Below are 18,529 nucleotides of genomic sequence, written 5' to 3'. Positions count from 1 at the left end.
GGTCGCGAACCTTCAGCTGAAAAGTTTTTATTAAACATCTTTCTCTTTTAATGTAAAAGGCTCAGCGCTAAGTGAACATAAAAGAAAGAAGGATCGTTACATTTCAAGTTGTTCTCTTCTGCCGTCCTAAGACCAGATACTCACAGATACCCACAGGGACCAATTTGCCCACATAAAGTTTTGCCCACATAAAGTTTTGCGGAGCAGAAGGAGAAGTGATGAATGTGAAGTTGCACACCTCCAAAACTTTTGAGCTGAAGTTTCAATTGCTAATAGCAGCACTAGGTAGCTGCCCCAGCATGGTAATTTTCTAGTAGGCAGCATAATTAGGAATTATATTGAGAGAAAGCCCAACCCCCTCCCCCACCCCATTCACTAAGGAGACAAAACTCGGAGTGCACACTGTAGTATAGAGTAGTTCTAGTCAGGAAGATAAGTCGTGTTTTTGTTGCTTGGCGTGAATACAAATTTCTTCACAGAACACTTCGTTTTCCGCAGCACGGGGGCATGTAATGTATTGAATTGCATATAAGACGTCTTTTGTTGTGAACGAGAAAGCCCTGCATGCACACGAGCTATATTTTGCCCAGCCTCCTTTTCAAAAGCAAGACTGGAAGCTACCTGATTGACGGATAACTTTTTTTATTCTCATCAGACAGATCTAATTAAAAAAAAGTACCGAGCACCGACAGCCCCCAGTAAAATCATAACAGCCATAGCTACTTGGAAAGCTGGCGTTTGTACTGCAGCACAGCTATTTTTAATGGATTCGGAAAAAATGCGATCTTATCGGAATCTTAATAGATGTGTGTTTTGGGGGGATAGATAGTAAGACAGATGCAGCTTTAAAGTAAAGCAGAGACGGATTTGCATATTTAGTTCTGGCTTGTAGCATTCTTCAGAGAGTGGAATTAATTACCGGACATGTTATTATCACTACTGCGTCTCTCCGGCTCCAGAATATACGTAGTTAGTACCTTGTTCCGACTCTGTCTAAAGTTCAGTTGAAGGGCAAAAAAACACAAGCACCGCGGCAGAAAGTCATGTGCCTCTCATACGGGTTACTGTGTCACTGAACAGCCCTTATCTGATACCCGTGTGCCTAACCCAGCGCTGACAGCATGGAACAGGTTACAGAAGCCGTGTGAGGATTATTTAGGGCACCAGTGAGTACAAGACGTAACTGATATTAATCCGGCCTTTCAGAGATATCTCTGCGTCCATCAGAGGCGCGCCGCTTGACGAGGGCAGGGCAGAGAGGAGGGGGGATGGGAGAGACAACATGGCTGACATCGAACGCTCGCCTTTATTTTGTTTTTCTCACTAGCACATTTTTTGTTGCCAAAATAACACTGGGAATGCCTTACATGCTGTCCCACATAAAAAATAATGAAACGCCGCAGCCCGGCTTCAACAGGAAGCCAGGCAACCTTTGTTGGGACAGGGGCGGGGCCAGACAAATACAGGAAGCAGACGGGAGTCTACCCCGCGCTCCTGTGCCCGCTGGAAGATTTGCGTGACTGCGTCTCAGCGCGGCACCCGCCTGTTGCCCAGAATGACCGGATGGCTGCCGAGGGACACGAACGAAGAACCTGGTGAGTGGGGTGGGTCTGGTGGGGCGGCGGGGGTCTTGGTGCGCTTGTGTGTGTGCTGTGTGTGTGTGCGTGCACATGTGTGTGTATGCGACGGCAGGGGTGGGTTCTCTGTATGTATGGGTGCGTGCGTGCATGGGCACTTGTGTGTGTGTCTCTGTGTATGCGTGTGTGTATGCAGTGTGTGTGTGTATGCAACGGCGGGGATCGGTTCTCTGTATGTATGGGTGCGTGCATGGGCGCTTGTGTGTATGCGCATGCGCATGCGTGTGTGGTGTTGGAGCTTCCAAGGCAGGAGATGGGCACGGCGCCGTGCGCGCCCACGAGGTGCAATCTGCGCTCGTGCACCCTCTCTTGTCCACATTCCCAAATACGGGCCACAATAGGTCTAGAAGCAGACAGCAATCAAAGCTTCGCTTTGAATGCAGGTCTGCTCGACCTAAAAATGACTGTTTTTCTGGACATCTCAAAAATGGTGATCATATGCCTGTAAATCCTCTATCAAATAATTATTTTTCAAAATGAAGGGCAAGGCAACAAAGATAGACACCGATATGGTGAACAAATGTTTTAAGCGCTGTGTATTGCTTACCTAAGCAGGCAGACTGTTTGTGACTGACTGATGCTGTAATGACTTTCACCAGTTGATGGTTGTAGTGAGTACTAACCTTTCATTCCCCCCTTGCAGTAGCAGATAACTTGAATATGACAGAAGCCTTGTTGCAATATGTGTTCTCTGTTACTTGTAGATATATATATATATTTTTAAGTCTTTTTATTAACATTGCTCATATCAGTCAAGATCACAGTACAATGTTGAAATGGCATGAGGTAGGTTAACAGTGTACCACACAAAGTAGGACCAGCATGACCCACCATCAAAACATTCACGTTGAAAGACCCTCTCCCGGTCCAACCCCCATCTCCCTGAATTTCCTCCAAGGCCCCCAGATCTTCCCCCATTTTTTATCACATCCTCTACTTTCGTAGATGGTTTCCTCCACTCTCTGACACCAATCGAGACCTTATACCCACTGATCCCACTGTGGAGGAGCCTGCGCCCCCCAGACCCTGGGCAATATTTATTTTTGCAACACCAGCTGCCAACGCCAGCCAGAGTTCCCCATATCTAGTCCAGTACGTGGCCCCCTTGATGATTAGTAGTAGCCACCTGGGTTCCGTCGGCACCGGGGAGCCCACCACCTCAGCCATCGTATCCGTGACCTTGGCCCAGAAGGGCACTATCTCAAGGCACTCCCACAAAATATGATAGAAGGAGCCCTCCCCTCTGCATCTTCTCACGCATAGGGCCGACTGACACCTACCCCATGTACACAAGTGGGTGCGCGGGTAGTACACACAATGCAAGATTTTGAGCTGTACTAACCAGAACCGGAGGTGAATCGCAATTTGATATATTTTACTTTGTGTAGATTTCTTATTACAAATAAAAAGTTAATAACATTCATAAATATTTAATTTCCCATAAAAATATTTTTCCTTTATATTACTATTTTCTTTATGTGGTGGTTGTGCTATTCCCTGCCTCCAATAATTTGTTTGCAATACAAACTGTGGGTAGTGATTGACTTACTGCAAGAAATGGCCAGAATAGATTTAAGGCTATTTGTCAGTAATACTACTCTAGTAGGTATAGGTGTAACCTTGGTGGCCAGGCATTGACTTACTCTTTTGTGGATGTGTTTTGGTATTTGCATGTTCTTCCTTCCATTTACTCTATCCATTTAGTAATAGATATTTTCCATTTCCCACTTTACCCCTTCTTGGTCCCATATTTGCACCTAAAACAAACAATTCCTCTGTGTGAGGAGTTCTCATCCCTCTTAGACGACGTTTCTGCAGACTACATTTGGTGAATGCACAGGCGGAGGTCTCCGGACAGAGTTTTGTGAATATCATTTTGCAAGTATTTAAAGTAGTAATACTCAAGTACTGCTTAACATGCTCAAAAGGCTTTCATGTAAGGCCCATCTGTCAGCAGAATATAGAGCTTGTGTAAACTGTTCTCTACAGTGTATGTGCAGCTAACAATGGGCAATGATTGTTATTAAAATACTTAGGTTTTAATTACTTTTCGAGAATAGATTTTTGAAAAAACAATGGACCAATCATTAGTGCCTGTCGAATTATTATTTTCTCTGACTGTGGTGTTTATCACACTTACACATAATTTTCTGCATAATTTGAAACATCATAGCTTAAATGGGTCAACATTAAAATGCCACATAATTTACCCTTTCATGCCACACAATTTAGATTTTTTTCCCTGTATTATTTGGCCTTCATTGCAGACCTTGCTAGTAGTTTTGACAATAATAACGCTCTTCTGAGTGGTATCGGGTCCAAAAAGACAAATTCAGTGGACGTTTTCTGGCACTATTAGTATCAGCCATTTGAGCTAAAACCCTCATGTTTGTGAAATCTGCAAACTGTATGGCACATTGTGTAGTTAACTGTGTGGCAGAAATGGTATACCAAATATGTATGTGGTAGAAGAACTGTAGCCGTAGAATTTCATTGGCTCTAACTACGCAGATTGTTTTATCAAAATGTATTCATTAAAGGCAAACACGCATTCTATTTTGAGGTTTACCCCAAAATAAACATGTAATATAAAAATACATAATGTTAAGGTCCAATATGAACCAGTATCTATTAGAATTCCTCAGTGGCAATACTAGACCATATCACACAGTAACAATATTACGTATGTTATATATGTGATATACACACATATTCACACACAAAGGTTACACCTCTAAATCTCTAAATATAAATAAATAACCATATTTAAAGGATAAATTGACACACCTAAAGTCTAATTATGTGTAAATAAGAAAATATTTCCATATTAATTAAAAAGAAAATTAGCATGATTAGTTTACAACATTATGTAAAGTACAGCTTAATAAATTACAGCTACAAATCAAATAACAGGTTACGCTTAAAAATATAGGGCCTGATCTAGAGGTTGGGGGACAAGGTACTCAGTCACAAACATGACAAAGTACCCTGTCTGACAAACTCTTGTTCCTCCTACCCTATTGTAAGTCAGGTGGACAGTCCGCTTTCTATTGACATTGCCCCAGTTTGCTATGTTGAAGTAAAGCTTACTCCTGCTGCCTGACAGGTGTCCTGGAGTAAGGGCATCTCACTGTCTGCTCTATCTTGTGACTATGGTCTGATGTCTTTTTTTCTGTCCGTCACTGACATAGAAAACCTGTTTGTGATGAACAATTTAATTAAAATAATGACCCCTCCCCTCCAACACAGAGAAAAATGTTCCTGGATGTTGTGGTCATTAGTTATTTGTTTTTCAAAAACAAGCTCTTACTTTGGGAGTTTGTTTAAAAAAAAATGTTTTGTGAACAGTTGTAAAAACTAATGCCTGAAGTCCACCAAACGTTTAGTACTTTCAGAGGAACCACCTTGAATATAATCATAAAAGTAAAAAAACAAAAATAGAGTAAGTACACAGTGTAAAAAAAAAAGCATAGAGTTAAAAAGGCAAACCATAGTTTTTAAAATGACCCAAACTAAAGACACTTTTCCTCTTTGGGCAACATCTGTCGGATATATAATGTTGGTCTACATCTCTAAAGATGTTATCTTTTAAGTAAAGGAATTCAAAGATTTTCTGTATAATACAATACAAATTTACAAAAAAAAAGAAAACACAAAAGTTGTTGAATAGTGGCAGCTCAGAACCTAGACAAAAGTGATCTTTCCCGAAAGCTAGGAATGAAAAATAGACAATGTTCTACTCTGCTGCAATTTTGAATAATGAAAGACACACAATTGATGGACGGAATGCAGAACAAATCAAAACATTCACCCCCAGTCAAGAGATCTAGGTTAAATCCATTATTCTTTTGCTCACCATTCCACCCTAGTTCAGACCTGGCCATATGCAAATCACAAAATAACTTGTCCTGTGAAATCAGGGTCTTAGTAGTGTTATAACCATATAAAAGCCCTCATAAAACATACACAGGCCAGTGGCGGTATATCTTGATTCTCCGCCTTGGTGTATCGTTAACAGCATCATCATAGGGTTCTTAGGTGGTACGTATGCTGTCCTCCACCCGGAGGTAGACCAACTGATTTACCAGTAGTGTCCAGAGATTAAAAAAGGTGATGGTGTACAAGTGCTCCAGTGCAGTGAGGTTAAAACTCCCTACATCACTGTGTGACACAAAATATTTTATTTAGAAAGACCGCGATGTGAGAAAGTAAAAATCTATAATGGTGCGTCTGTAGACCTAGTTACCAGTCTACCGCACTATAAGGTCAACATTTCTCAGCCTTCTCGTAATATATTTTATTTATTATTTATTTATTTGATTTATATAGCGCGTAATCACCCCGGGGTCTCTAAGCGCTTTACCAGGTATATACCAAACAAATTCTTCAGCCGATCATCAAGTTACAGCACCCCCCATGCTTGCTGAAAAAGCACTGTTTTCATTTTTTTTTGAAAAGGTAGCAAGTTGGATTCTTTGCGCAGTTCAGTTGGTAAGCTATTCCAGACAGCTGGAAAGACGTTAGAAAAAGCACGACCACCTAAGGTGGATAATCTGAAGCGGGGTTGAGTTAAAAGGGTAGCATCTGAGGAGCGCAGCCGTCTACCGGGCTTGTATGGGGCCAAGCGGGCTTTAATGTAGCTTGGCGCCTTTCCATACAGGACTTTGTGCGTAATACAAAGCCCTTTAAACAAAACCCTCTGTTTGACAGGCAACCAGTGGAGTTCACGCAATAGGGGAGAAGCATGCGTTCTCCTTGGTTTCTTGAAAATCAATCTTGCAGCATCGTTCATAACGATTTGCAGGCGGTTCAGATGTTTTTGAGGGAGCCCTGCATATAGTGAGTTGCCATAGTCCATCCTGGCTAGGATCATGGCAGATACAGCGCGTCTCAGGGTAGCAAAGGACAAGAGTGAGGAAATTTTCCTTAGTTGTCGAAGGAGGCCTACCTACACACGTGCCCACCACCCCCGAGACTTGTTTTTGCATCGTCAGACTCCCATCCAAGGAGATACCCAGGCTTTTCACTACTGCTGCAGGTTCTGGAGGCGCTCCTAGTTCTATTGGCCAGAACTGATCATTCCAGGGGTTGCCCATGATGGTGATCGGCAACACCTCGGTCTTGTCTGGATTGACTTTTAAGGAATTCACAGACATCCAATTAGCTGTATATCTTAGGATATTCTGCATTCTTGCGTGTGCACCCGGACAATCTTCCATTTGGATGATAATTTGGGTTTCGTCTGCATAGTTGTAAATTTGACAGTCCATCTGGTTGAGGGCCGAAATCAAGGGTTGTAAATAAACATTAAATAAAAGAGGGGAGAGGGCAGAACCCTGTGGTACACCACAGGTAGTCGGCATAGTGGTTGAAGATAAGTCTGCCAGTTGAACTCTCTGAGTTCTCCCTTGGAGAAAAGAGGAGAGCCAGACATATGCTGTGCCCTGGATGCCTAGGTCCCTCAACCGCAGCAACAATTGACTATGACAGACGGTGTCAAAAGCCGCAGAGAGGTCTAATAGCACCAGGGCCCCAGGGAGTTTCTTGTCAGCTCTATTCCTTAGCTCATCCAAGATGGATAGCATCACTAGCTCCGTGCTGTGATGCGCACGGAACCCAACCTGGTTTTGCTCGAGTAAAGCATTTTTCTCCAGATGATCAGCGAGATAAGTAAGGACATGCTGCTCCAGAACTTTGGCCAAGAATGGTAATTGAGAGATAGGCCTAAAGTTCTTTAGATTCTTAACATCCGCCCCAGTTTTTTTCAGCAGGGGGATCAACCGTGCCGCCTTAAAGGAGGATGGGACCAGTCCAATTTGTAGCGAATAATTAAGTAGGGTCAGAACGTCTTCCTCGATACCAGGCATAGCTAACTTGAAGACCTCCGGGGGACAAGGGTCGGCCTGGGAGCCAGATTTAACCCGCCCCACAAGATTTGTCAGTCTGTCCTTCGTAGTCAAGGGCAGAGTGACCAAGGGGTTATTCACCGGACGAATAGCCGGGATGATCTGTAGAGGACAATCCAAAATCGGGGTAGTAGCGATTTCTGATAAGAGATCTTTAATCTTAGTGGAAAAGTAGTCCTGAAATTTTTGGCAGTCTTCTTGCTTAAACTCAGGACTCTGCTCCTTGTTTTTCCTGAGTTCCGTGAGGACCTTAAAAATTTCCTTTTGTGGGTCCGAAGCTCTGGAAATCCTGTCCTCATAGAACTCAGCTTTCCTTAGCAAAATATCATGTTTATAGGAAGCGAGCTCCTGTATGTAAAGACTCCGTACGTTGAGGCTATACTCCTTCCGCCATGCTCTCTCAGATTTACGTAGAGCCCTCTTTTTTTCCCTAAGGGATTCATTATACCACAGGGCCCCAGATCCTCTATCTACAATCTTCATCCTTTGTGCTGGTGCCACGAGATCTACTAACCTTTTCAATTTAACTGTTAAGTCATTACATATAACTTCTGGATTATGTTCCAACTTATTAGTAGGAGGATGGGTTAGGAGATGAGCTACCATTTTGTCCCCGTTTATATGTTTCCATTTCCTCACTACCTTCCATCCTGCTCCGGACTTCCCCTTCTGTTCATCGATGAGATCATGCCCTTCACTAAGTAGTGGTCTGACCATGCACAAGGCTGCGCAACTACTTGGCCGTGATCCCGGCCATGTTCTGAGGTTGTTATTCAGACGAGATCCAGGGTATAGCCCTTCTCGTGTGTAGGGCCCATTACCCTCTGTACTAACCCAAAGGACCTAAGAGCCTCATCTATCTGGTTGGCTTGGCCTTCTTTCGGGACTTTTCCCAGTGGAAATTTAAGTCACCCATAAAAATTACATTGTTGTACCGTGAGCGAACATCCTGGACCAACTCCAGGAATAGATCCGGAAAGTCCGGCAACGCCCAGGGGGGATGATAGACTAAGAGAATAGTCCAGCAATCCATCCCTATCCCGAGCTTGACGCCCAGAACCTCGGCGCCTCCCAGGCTTTCAGCACAGATTCTTTCGCCCCTCAGGCGGGTGCTATATAAAAGGGCCACCCCGCCCCCTCTCATGGTACCTGCTCTATTAAGGCAGATTGCCGTAAAGTTGGCAGGAATGGAGGCTACCAAGTCCGGCAGCGAGGAGTCCTCTAGCCACGTTTCCGTGACACCCAGGAAATCCAACTCACCATCCTGTAATAAGGAGAGCACTTCTAGGTTGTGCTTCTGTAAGGATCGTGTGTTTAAAAGGCCATAATGCAAACCTCGTACCGGGTATTCGATGTTGAGCCCTGATTTGGTACCATGGCGTTTCAGCAGCCCTTCCTGACTGAGTTTGGCCTCACACCTCTGGCTAAGATGGAAATTCCCCAGATTTACCTCCAACAGCTCTCCTCTGGTGTAGATATGGCGAGGACCAGGGGTCGTGGCCCCAGGCCCCGTTTGGTCGCAGATGGGCGCAGATGGGCTCGCCTCTGGCTATAAAAGCTTTCGTCAGGACCGGATGTATTTAGGTGCTTTTTTCAGCTCCTAGTTCTAGTGGTTAACTTACCACTTGTATTTGTGAATTCAGATCTGTTGTATCTGGAACTACAAGAAAAGAAAAATAATTATTATCATAATTCTTGTATGTGTGCCCTATGTATTCAGTATAGTTACTTATTGCATGACACTATATACTCATGATTGCTGTTAAGATTATTTGTACAGCTATTTAAATTATTGTCTTTTGCTGTCTCAATTCCAAATAGGCGTACATTACTGTTTCTAGCGTGGATTTGCATGCCAGGTGTCCAGGCCACATAGAGAAATTAAATATGCCGAACTTTCAACAGATTTATCTGGGAGGGTGCTCATTAGTACAGGAATTAAATGCACTGATTTTCAGTTAGTCATGGCGGTCATTCAATGTGACCTTTTAAAAATGAAAACAGATGCACAGTATATTCAAATTGCAGCAATTAGTGTGTTTCATCCAAAAAGAGTACAAGCGCATGGAGGGTTTAAAACGTTCGTATTCTTAGGACATGCATGGCAGGCAGTGTTATTAATTGTTCCAAACTAATCCTGTTTAAACAGTCAGTGTATTCCAAATGCGGCAATTAGTGCGTCTTAACCAAACAGAATAGAGCGCATGGGGAGTGTATAACGCTCGTATTCTTAGGACATTCATTGCAGGTAGTTATATTAATTGTGCCATAATATTAGTTCTTGAACAGATGAAGTGCTATTACTAAAATTCACTTGTTGCGATGATGTTATTTAAAGAAGAAGAAGAAAACGGTGCAATATAAAATAGTTGTATTCAAAAATAAACGTTTACCTTCATATTGAAGTTGTCCAACTTTCTTCAGGATGCTGCCGAGCGGTATGGAATCCTGACTCTGGAAAGGTAAAGAGTTATGATTCTAAATGCCTTACCGGAGTTCCAACTGCCTAATGTGCTTGGGCGGAGGCTTACCGGTTCCTACAAGTCATTGACTTGTTCTGTCTCTGCGCGGCGTCCCTGTAGATGCGGGGCCGCGTAGAGAGGCCATTTACATAGAAGAGGGTGTTGAAATAGTAGATGGACTCTTCTACCGGTGCTGTTACAAGTGCCAACCACAGATGGTTGGCAAAACTAAATAAGGCTTTTGAAAACAGCTGTTATGCCGTGCTTGCTTGGTTGTATTTAGTTCTCCTGTCATTTATATTTATCAATTCTTTTAGGAGATGTTAGTTTCGAATTTCACTGTTTTTCTTCATGGCTGCCTTAATATCTGTAGTGATTAGTTATGCGATTAACAGTTCGAAGCGTTTTTTTACGCTTAATGGATGATTGGTTAAGTTCTACATATGATGTTGTGAAACTTTTCGTAACATGTTCAACCTTGATGTTCAAAATCTTGCTAGAGCTTCATTATTCTTGGTGGCATTTTTGTCATTTGAATTTATTCATGAATCACTGGCGTTCCTTCAGGGTGACCAATGTTATTGTTCAACTAAGTGTTTAGTAACTCTCTGACATGTTATGTATCATGCCATCGGGGTGCAAGGTATAGGGTGGACTCAATGTCAGACTGTTTAGTTCAGTGTGTGCCAGGGAATATTATTGTTCAGTCCTTTGCTGTCCGTTTTCCAACAATGGATCCAACGTTGTTCTTTTTCAAAAAGGACACGTTCAGCGGTATTGGTTTTTACGCATAAAGGCTCCTGTACCACCCATTTAAGATCCTCAGCTGAGTGGTTGTTCTCAATGTAATGCCTGCTCATCTTAGTGGTGGCTCTTTTGCAATTGATGTTACTCTTGTGCTCACCAATACGTAGTTTTACTTTGTGACACGTCATTCCTATATACCTGCATTGGCACGGACATTGATCATATAAATCACATGGGTGGTGTTACAATGAGGTTTGGTAGTAACTGTAGTTTCTTAGTGATTTTCGTCAGTTTACATACTGTACATGATCTGCATGGATAATGGCCCACTATGGGGCTCAAATTCCATGCTGCTGTAAGGCTTTATTTACTTATCACCGGTGTTGGTCTTGTGTGTACCAGTTGATCCTCAATGTTTCGAGTTCTTCTGTTGGCAAATTTAGGTTTAGGCCATTGAAGGGTGTTGGATGTAAGAATTTGCCAGTTTCTGTTCACAATCTTCTTTATCATGTTTGATGATGTATTGTGAGTTATGACACCGGTAAGCAGATCAACTGGTGTTTCTCGTGATATTGTTTCTAGTAGGCTCTCTCTCTGTTGGTTACGAGCTTGTTTTTGACATTTTCTGATGGGTCTTACTGGGTAACTTCTCTTTTCTAGTTTGACTTCCAATTCTTTAGACTGTTCCTTGTAATCCTTGAGAGTGCTACAGTTACCTCTTATACGTAAAAATTGACTGTATGGTAAATTCTCCCTCAAAGGTCGAGGATGAAAGCTGTTGTAAGACAGTATGCTATTCCTCGCTGTGGGTTTGTAGAAGGTCTTGGTCTGGAGAGTGTCATTCTCAATGTAGATTGTGATATCCAAAAGATCTAGTTGTGTCTTGTCCGATGTACATGTGAACTTAAGACATTCATCTCTACTATTTATCCAAACCAGGAATTCCTGCAGTACTTCATAGGAGTCCTCCCAGATCATGATGACGTCATCAATATAACGTCGCCAGAATCGTATCTGTGCCAAAAAGCTTACATATAGCCCTGCCACACTTGGAACAAAGGTACTTCCCAAGGAAGTACCATGGCATTGTTCAAAAAGGGTGCCCTCATATTCAAAATAGTTCTCAGTGAGTGCCAGTCTACAGCACTGAAGGACAAAATGTCTTGGTGTGTTGTAATTCCACTCTCCAGAAAATAAGTTGTTCTCTAAAGTGTCCAGCGTTCTCTGTTGGAGGAGACTAGTGTAGAGACTCTCTACATTGAGTCCTACTAGGTACATGGTTCTCTCATCATATATTTGGGAGGGTTGGAACAAATCCTAGGTTTCTGTTTAATAAGTTCTCTTGATCTGTTGTAAGGACTGTGTGGGTGAGATTCACTACCAGTGATTCATTGTACTGGGCTCTGGTTGTTCCTTTGTCATGCTGCGTTTATGTACTTGTCTTTCTTGATCATTCCACGTTACACCCGTCTTCTCCCTCTCTGGGTATTTGGGCCTATTCCTAAAAAAAGAGGTTGGGGCATACTCATCATAGGTCCCATTGTTTGAGGTCCTTGGAAGTAAGGATTCATCCATCCATTATATTTCGGCAAATATGGTTGAAACTAGGTTGAGATTGATCGAAATATCTTGGTGTTTGCCATCTATTTCCCCGTTGACGTTGGTTCCGTTTGTACTGGCCTCTTCCTCTTCTTTGTTAATTTCCTTAGTCACTACTTCAGTCAGAGTTATTGCTGGAGGTCTCTCCTGTTGAATCTTCACCCCCCCCGATCTGGTACAACATAATCTTCTCGTGCATAAGGATGCATTTTTTCTAATGAGAACTTTTTCAGATCTTTGCTCAGTTTCTGGATTTTGTTCTGGGTGATGTACTCCTTGGTCTCATTCATCTCACAGTTTATCTCGTCTAGTCTCGTTTTATAGACTGAGATTTGGACTGTTGTCTTAAGTTTGGCTTCACTGACTTGTATCTTAATTGTCAATGGCTCTACTAGTCGCGTGGCTGTTTTTATGATAAGCAATAAATAGTCCCTGGTGCACTCCCATGAGAAAGATGACCAGTCCTTACGGAAGGCAACATCTTTAAGGAAAAAGCGGGGGGCATTCTTGCACCCACAGGCCTTTAGGGGCCACATTTGCGTGTAGATATTCTTTCAATATAATCCCATGGATGGCAGTTCGCACGTGTTCTTTTTTAGTTTCAGTTAGCTCATCCCACTCATTTGTTTGTGTCAAGGTCTGTGTTAGGTCCTTATCTTGCAGTAGTAAAGATTCTGACAAAATGGCATTGACTTCCCCCTCTGTATAGCTCAGTCCAGGATTCTCTTCCATTGTCGCTTGGGCACGCTAGAATCTTCTTTGTATCTTGAATAATCGAGAATGAACGACCACTTGTGGTTGATCCTTAACAGTGATTTGGCCGTATTTCGGTGGTCACTGTGAATGAAACTCCCACAGCTACGCGCTGCTTCAATATCTAATAATCAATGTGGTGGGAATAAGAAGCTATGATCTATTCAACCTCCTAAAGTTAAATCACAGAATCAAAGGGCGAATGGATCACTTATCCTGTGAAATCAGGGTCTTAGTAGTGTTGCAACCATATAAAAACCCTCATACAACTATACAGGCCAGTGGAGGTATATCTTGATTCTCCGCCTTGGTGTATTGTTACAGCATGATTATAGGGTTCTTAGGTGGTACTTATGATGTCCTCCACCCAGAGGTAGACCAACTGGTTTACCAGTAGTGTCCAGAGATTAAAAAAGGCGAGGGTATGCAAATCAGTCTTGACCCCGTGCCTTATGGGAACAGTCCAACCCATACTGCCAAGTCCTCCCTGGACCAGAAACAAGCATCCTGGGACTGGTTACAGGGTTTCACCCCTACTCACCCAGGATAGCTTGAATCCAGTGACAGAGTGATCTCAGGACCCACGTCTGGGCATAACCGGCACACTTAGGGCACGAAAGAAAGACACACAATTGATGGACGCATTTAGGCCCAGATCTCAGTACTGGGGTGAATGTATGACATTGTTCTGCATTCTGTCCATTCATTGTTCTTTTTGCATTTGTCACCCCGAGTGGGACTGGTATGCCCAGACCTGGGTCCCGTGCTCTCCATGTCATTGGAGTCAAGCTATCCTGTCTGATGAGGGGTGAAACACCGAAACTGGTCCTAGGATGCTTGGTTCCAGTCCTGGGAGGACCTGGCCTGGCATTTCAGGCTGGACTGTTCCCATTGGGCGCAGGGTCAAGACTGATTTACATATGGCTGGGTTCAAACTAGAATGGCATGTTGAGCATAAAAACGATGGATTTAGGCCCAGATCTCTGTACTGGGGTGAATGTTCTGCATTCTCTCCATCAATTGTTCTTTTTGCATTTGTCAATCCGAGTGGGACGGCTATGCCCAGACGTGGGTTCATTGCTCTCTATGCCACTGGAGTCAAGCTATCCTGGCTGATGAGTGGTGAAACCCCAAAACGGTCCTTGAATGCTTGGTTCCAGTCCAGGGAGGACCTGGCCTGGCAGTTTAGGCTGGACTGTTCCCATTGGGTGCAGGGTCAAGACTGATTTGCACATGGGTGGGTTCAAACTGGAATGGCATGGTGATCAATAAAACGATTGATTTAGGCCCAGATCTCTGTACTGGGGTGAATGTATGACAATGTTCTGCATTCTGTCCATTAATTGTTCTTTTGCAATTTTGAATAATGCCATACTGCCTCAGGATAGGCTTAGTATGTTCAATAATGTCCCTGTTATAACCCCCATGTACCATAAATGACTTTTCGAATCAAGTTTTGCCAATTTTCTTTAAATTCCATGGTATTTTCAGGCAATTATAACTTTTAAGGCAGAATTGAAGTATAAAGATACTTCAATTCCATAGTGATATCCACAATAAAAGGGGAGCCCATTTTGTTACATATCTATATAAATTAAGCCTAACTTCTCGTGACAAAAGAAATGAGGACAACTTAAGGGCAAAAAAAAACCTTGCTAACTGGAGATTCATACTATTAGTATGCCCCCATGCCCCTGCACCACAGATAGCAATTGGGATGGTTTAGGAGTTTATCACTGCCAGGACATGTAAAACTGATGCACACGTCCTACTTTTTAAATAGAATGCACCCTGCCCTTGAGCCTTTAGAGCCTAGAGGTGACATCATTATTAAATAGGAAGGTTTAGGCATGGCAAAAGGTTGATTTTGCGCGTATCAAGAGAGAGAGAGAGGACTAGCAAGCTAGTCCGAGTCCCAGTAGTTTATATGTGTTATCAAAAGAGACTAGCTTAAATATGACCAATATTGTTAGGACTCTGATTAGATTTGTCACGGGCACCTCGTTGGTGAGTTCATGAAGCGCTCACCAATCAGGTTGGTCAAAAGGTTGATTTTGCCAGATCTAAATGGCAGTATAAAACTGCAGCATACGTTGCAACTGCAGGCTAGAATTTTTTTTAAGATGCTACATTTATGGGTGCAACAATGATTGCTGTACGCCCTCTAGTAGCATTTAATGTATAACACCTGAGTACATGTAGCACTGATTACTAGGAACTTGCAAGTAAGATAAATGTGCCAATTAGATGTAGGAGAATTTAACCATGTTTTAAAGAGAGTACAAGCACTTTAGCACTGCTTAGCAATGGTAAAGTGCACAAAGTCCTAAAGCCAACAAAAAGTAGTAGTGAAAGCAAAATGTCTGAGTTGAAGGGTTAACTTTCCAACTTTGAAGAGTTTCTGTAGCTCAGTTTACTCAAATGCGAGGTGGTCACAAACAATGACAAATGGGTTTATGCTCTTACAGTGACTGCACATGAGTCCTGAATGAAAATGTTTTAAAGTGAAGGTGTTGCCAGGTGCCATGCTTCATTGTTTGCTTCCACATACATTTCTGTAATAAATTGCCATATTAGTTGGAGGGGGTGAGAACTCACATCAAATAATAATCCCAATCCTTCCCGGAGTGTACAGCTAAAGTCACTTAATAAAACTGTGCTTAACCCTTGGTAGACTGGCATAAAGCAGTCAAGCTTAACTTAGAGGCAATGTGTAAAGTATGTATGCAGTTCTCAAACAGTAATAAAGTGAAAACACAAGACAAGAAAAATCACAAATAACTTCACAAAAATAGAGAATATTTCAATAAATAAAATTATACCAAAAAGGCAAAATCCAATATGTTGAGCCAGAGATATGATTTTTTTAAATTTTTAATTAAAAATAGTGCCATCCATGGTGATCTGGTTGCACTAGACTGGCTCAAAATTAAGGCCAACAACTCTGGAGTACGGGTTGGACAGAGGCACCGGGTTCAGCACGGCTGAATGTTTACCTTCTGACTTAGAGACTTTTATGAAGAAAAAGTGGTCATCGAAAAATCAAGGCACAGGCACTTTAGCAAAGTACACAGAGTGCTATTGCCAATAAAACAGGTTCAGCAACAGTAGGCAAACATATGCAAGAATACCATGTAAAAGAGGGTATTTTCCAATAATTCCACACTATCAGCTCTCTGAAAGAGAAGCTTCTGCAACAAAGTTCTTTCAAGAAGTTCCCAAAATGAGCCCCACGACCTCTCAGATTGATGCGAATGTCAGGCAACGGCCGCCTTGTTTGTGTCATTTCAGGATGTGACCTCCTTCGATCAATGTGGGCGTGTATTTTCATTGGTTCTTTTGCTGGTGCGAAGACTGCCTTGGAGCACAATGCAGGGGAAGGTATTAGGAAAAGTTGTGAAACCGACTCCTGGGCTCGAATCCTTGTTCTTATTCATGCTCACAGAATCGAGCTAATGCCCCATGTAGTTGTGTGGTCTCCTTACACTTTGTTTAACCTTGCCGGAGGCAATGAGATCAGAAAACAAGAGCAATTCAAACATTCACGAAAAAAGCTTTACATTAATAGATGGGATGGAAAGTAGTACAGGATAAAAATTAGGCTTGTGTATTCGGGTTAGTCTGTGAAGCAGCATTGTTGCCGAGGAGTACATGTCACCTTAGGCTTTTAAAGAGCAACTGGAACTCCGCCTTCAGCTGGGCACAGGCGTTGATGAAAGTGCATTCCACAGCCAGAAATTCTATAGGTGGGTAACATTAAAGAAACAGCATTAGAGTTGGATATAGCACTGCCGAAGATGGATGTAGGATATACAGGTGCAAAGCACATTGATAGGGTGTATACCACAAGTTCAGGTCTCTCAAAGCGAAATATCTGGAATATGAACTGTCCGGCAAAAAACAAGGTTAATGATTTCACCAAAGACGCTTGTTACACACTTTGCGAGAATACTTGATGCGTGGCTTTTTCAGTTTGTGGAAAAATATGATGAACTTGATTTGCAGTACAAAATCCGTCATACTCAGCATGTGCATGTAGGTAGTTCCGGTTTAAAGAAACAACCATTGAAGGAATAGTAATAGTGGGTGCGGGGGAACTCTTTACAAAGGTGTAAACGCTTTCCGTACTATAAACGATGCTTTCAACAGCTACACTTTGTACACTGATGACAATACCTGTGTAAATAATGTTAACAAATATGTTTTCCCATCTTCATTCAGGTTTCCTCTCTGGAGGCATTACGGGGCGTCTGATTCTGCTGCCAAAATCGAAAGAGACCTCCGATCGTTCTCCAATAAACTTAAGAGGCATAACCTGGGAGAAGGATTTATATCTATAGACGAACATTCCACGCTGCTACTTTCAAACAGGGTATGTGGTTTCTGGAAAAAATGTAATGCTGAAGTGGAACGTTCAAATTCAATAACTTGGATGTAAGCAGCACCTGGGCCGCATAACAAAACATTTTTGGCTGGCACTAGCACATGTCTTGGTTGATAAGTAAGTGAGTGCTTGATGAAAATAAATTTTACCACAGTATTATGAAAGCAGTTTTGTAGGGGTGCTAATGTGTCACAAGAATATTGTAGATAGTTATTGCGTTGAATTTTGCTGTGTTCTATTTTGATTGTTCTGCTACGGTTTTAGTGTATTTTTATTTTGCTTTGTGCTGTGTTTGTATGGTGTTTTGTTCTGCACTGTAGCTATATTAGAGAACTAACCAAACGCTGCTACATTTCCGGGGGCAGAGACCATGTCTTAAATTACAATTTCCAATGCTCAATGTGACAATCCGGCCTCCATCACTAACATAACAGCTGTATTTAAGTATGCATGCCATTTATATTTAGCGAAAACCTGGCTTTAAAGATAAGGGGGCTGTGTGGTGTGGGAAAGTTATATATTTTGGGTGATGCAAGTGAAAGTTCTTAAACGGAGGCTGGGGGGGGGGCATTCCAAATAAAGAGGCATGCAGTAATAAGGTTTCCATGTAAAAGCACAAATAAGGCATACCTATTAGCTTTGTCACTTCTTAGTAAAGGTGATGTGGCACTGGTAGTGGTTGCAGTATTAGGAAAGGTTTTGGCATTGGTGGTGTTTGTGCTGCTAATACTGGTGGTGATGATGCTGGTGATGTTTTAGAGTTGTTGGTAGTACGGATCTTGTGATGGTACTGATTTAAAAAAAAACATTTTATTGGGTTTTGTATTTTGAACAACAGCAACATTTGGCATTTTACTTCGCATTGTAAGGAATAAGAGATTCGGCAGAAACAGGCATGAACACAGTACGATGGAAAATGTCTCATTCCAGTAACTGAAAGCTGCCTATGGCTGAGTGCGATTGACTCTTAAAAAACACTTTCTATGTATTGCAGCAGTATGTCTTGCAGACAGCCACACTATCTATCAATGCCTTAAAAGA

At 42.3% G+C, this 18,529-nt stretch overlaps 1 protein-coding gene across 1 annotated transcript in view; it reads left to right on the top strand.

The window, feature by feature from the left end:
- Nucleotides 1-18,529, top strand: part of LOC144823941 (SITS-binding protein-like) — a 1,005,701-nt gene that overhangs the window by 571,238 nt on the left and 415,934 nt on the right. Inside the window, exon 4 of the mRNA XM_078682887.1 lies at nucleotides 17,326-17,476. Coding sequence (XP_078539013.1) covers nucleotides 17,326-17,476 — 151 coding nt within the window. The remainder of the gene's footprint in view (nucleotides 1-17,325; nucleotides 17,477-18,529) is intronic.

The sequence above is a fragment of the Lissotriton helveticus genome, chromosome 3_1 (assembly GCF_964261635.1).
Source record: "Lissotriton helveticus chromosome 3_1, aLisHel1.1, whole genome shotgun sequence".
NCBI classification, from domain to species: domain Eukaryota; kingdom Metazoa; phylum Chordata; class Amphibia; order Caudata; family Salamandridae; genus Lissotriton; species Lissotriton helveticus.
The sequence above is the reverse complement of the archived record's forward strand: the minus strand, read 5'-3'. Positions and strand labels throughout refer to the sequence as shown.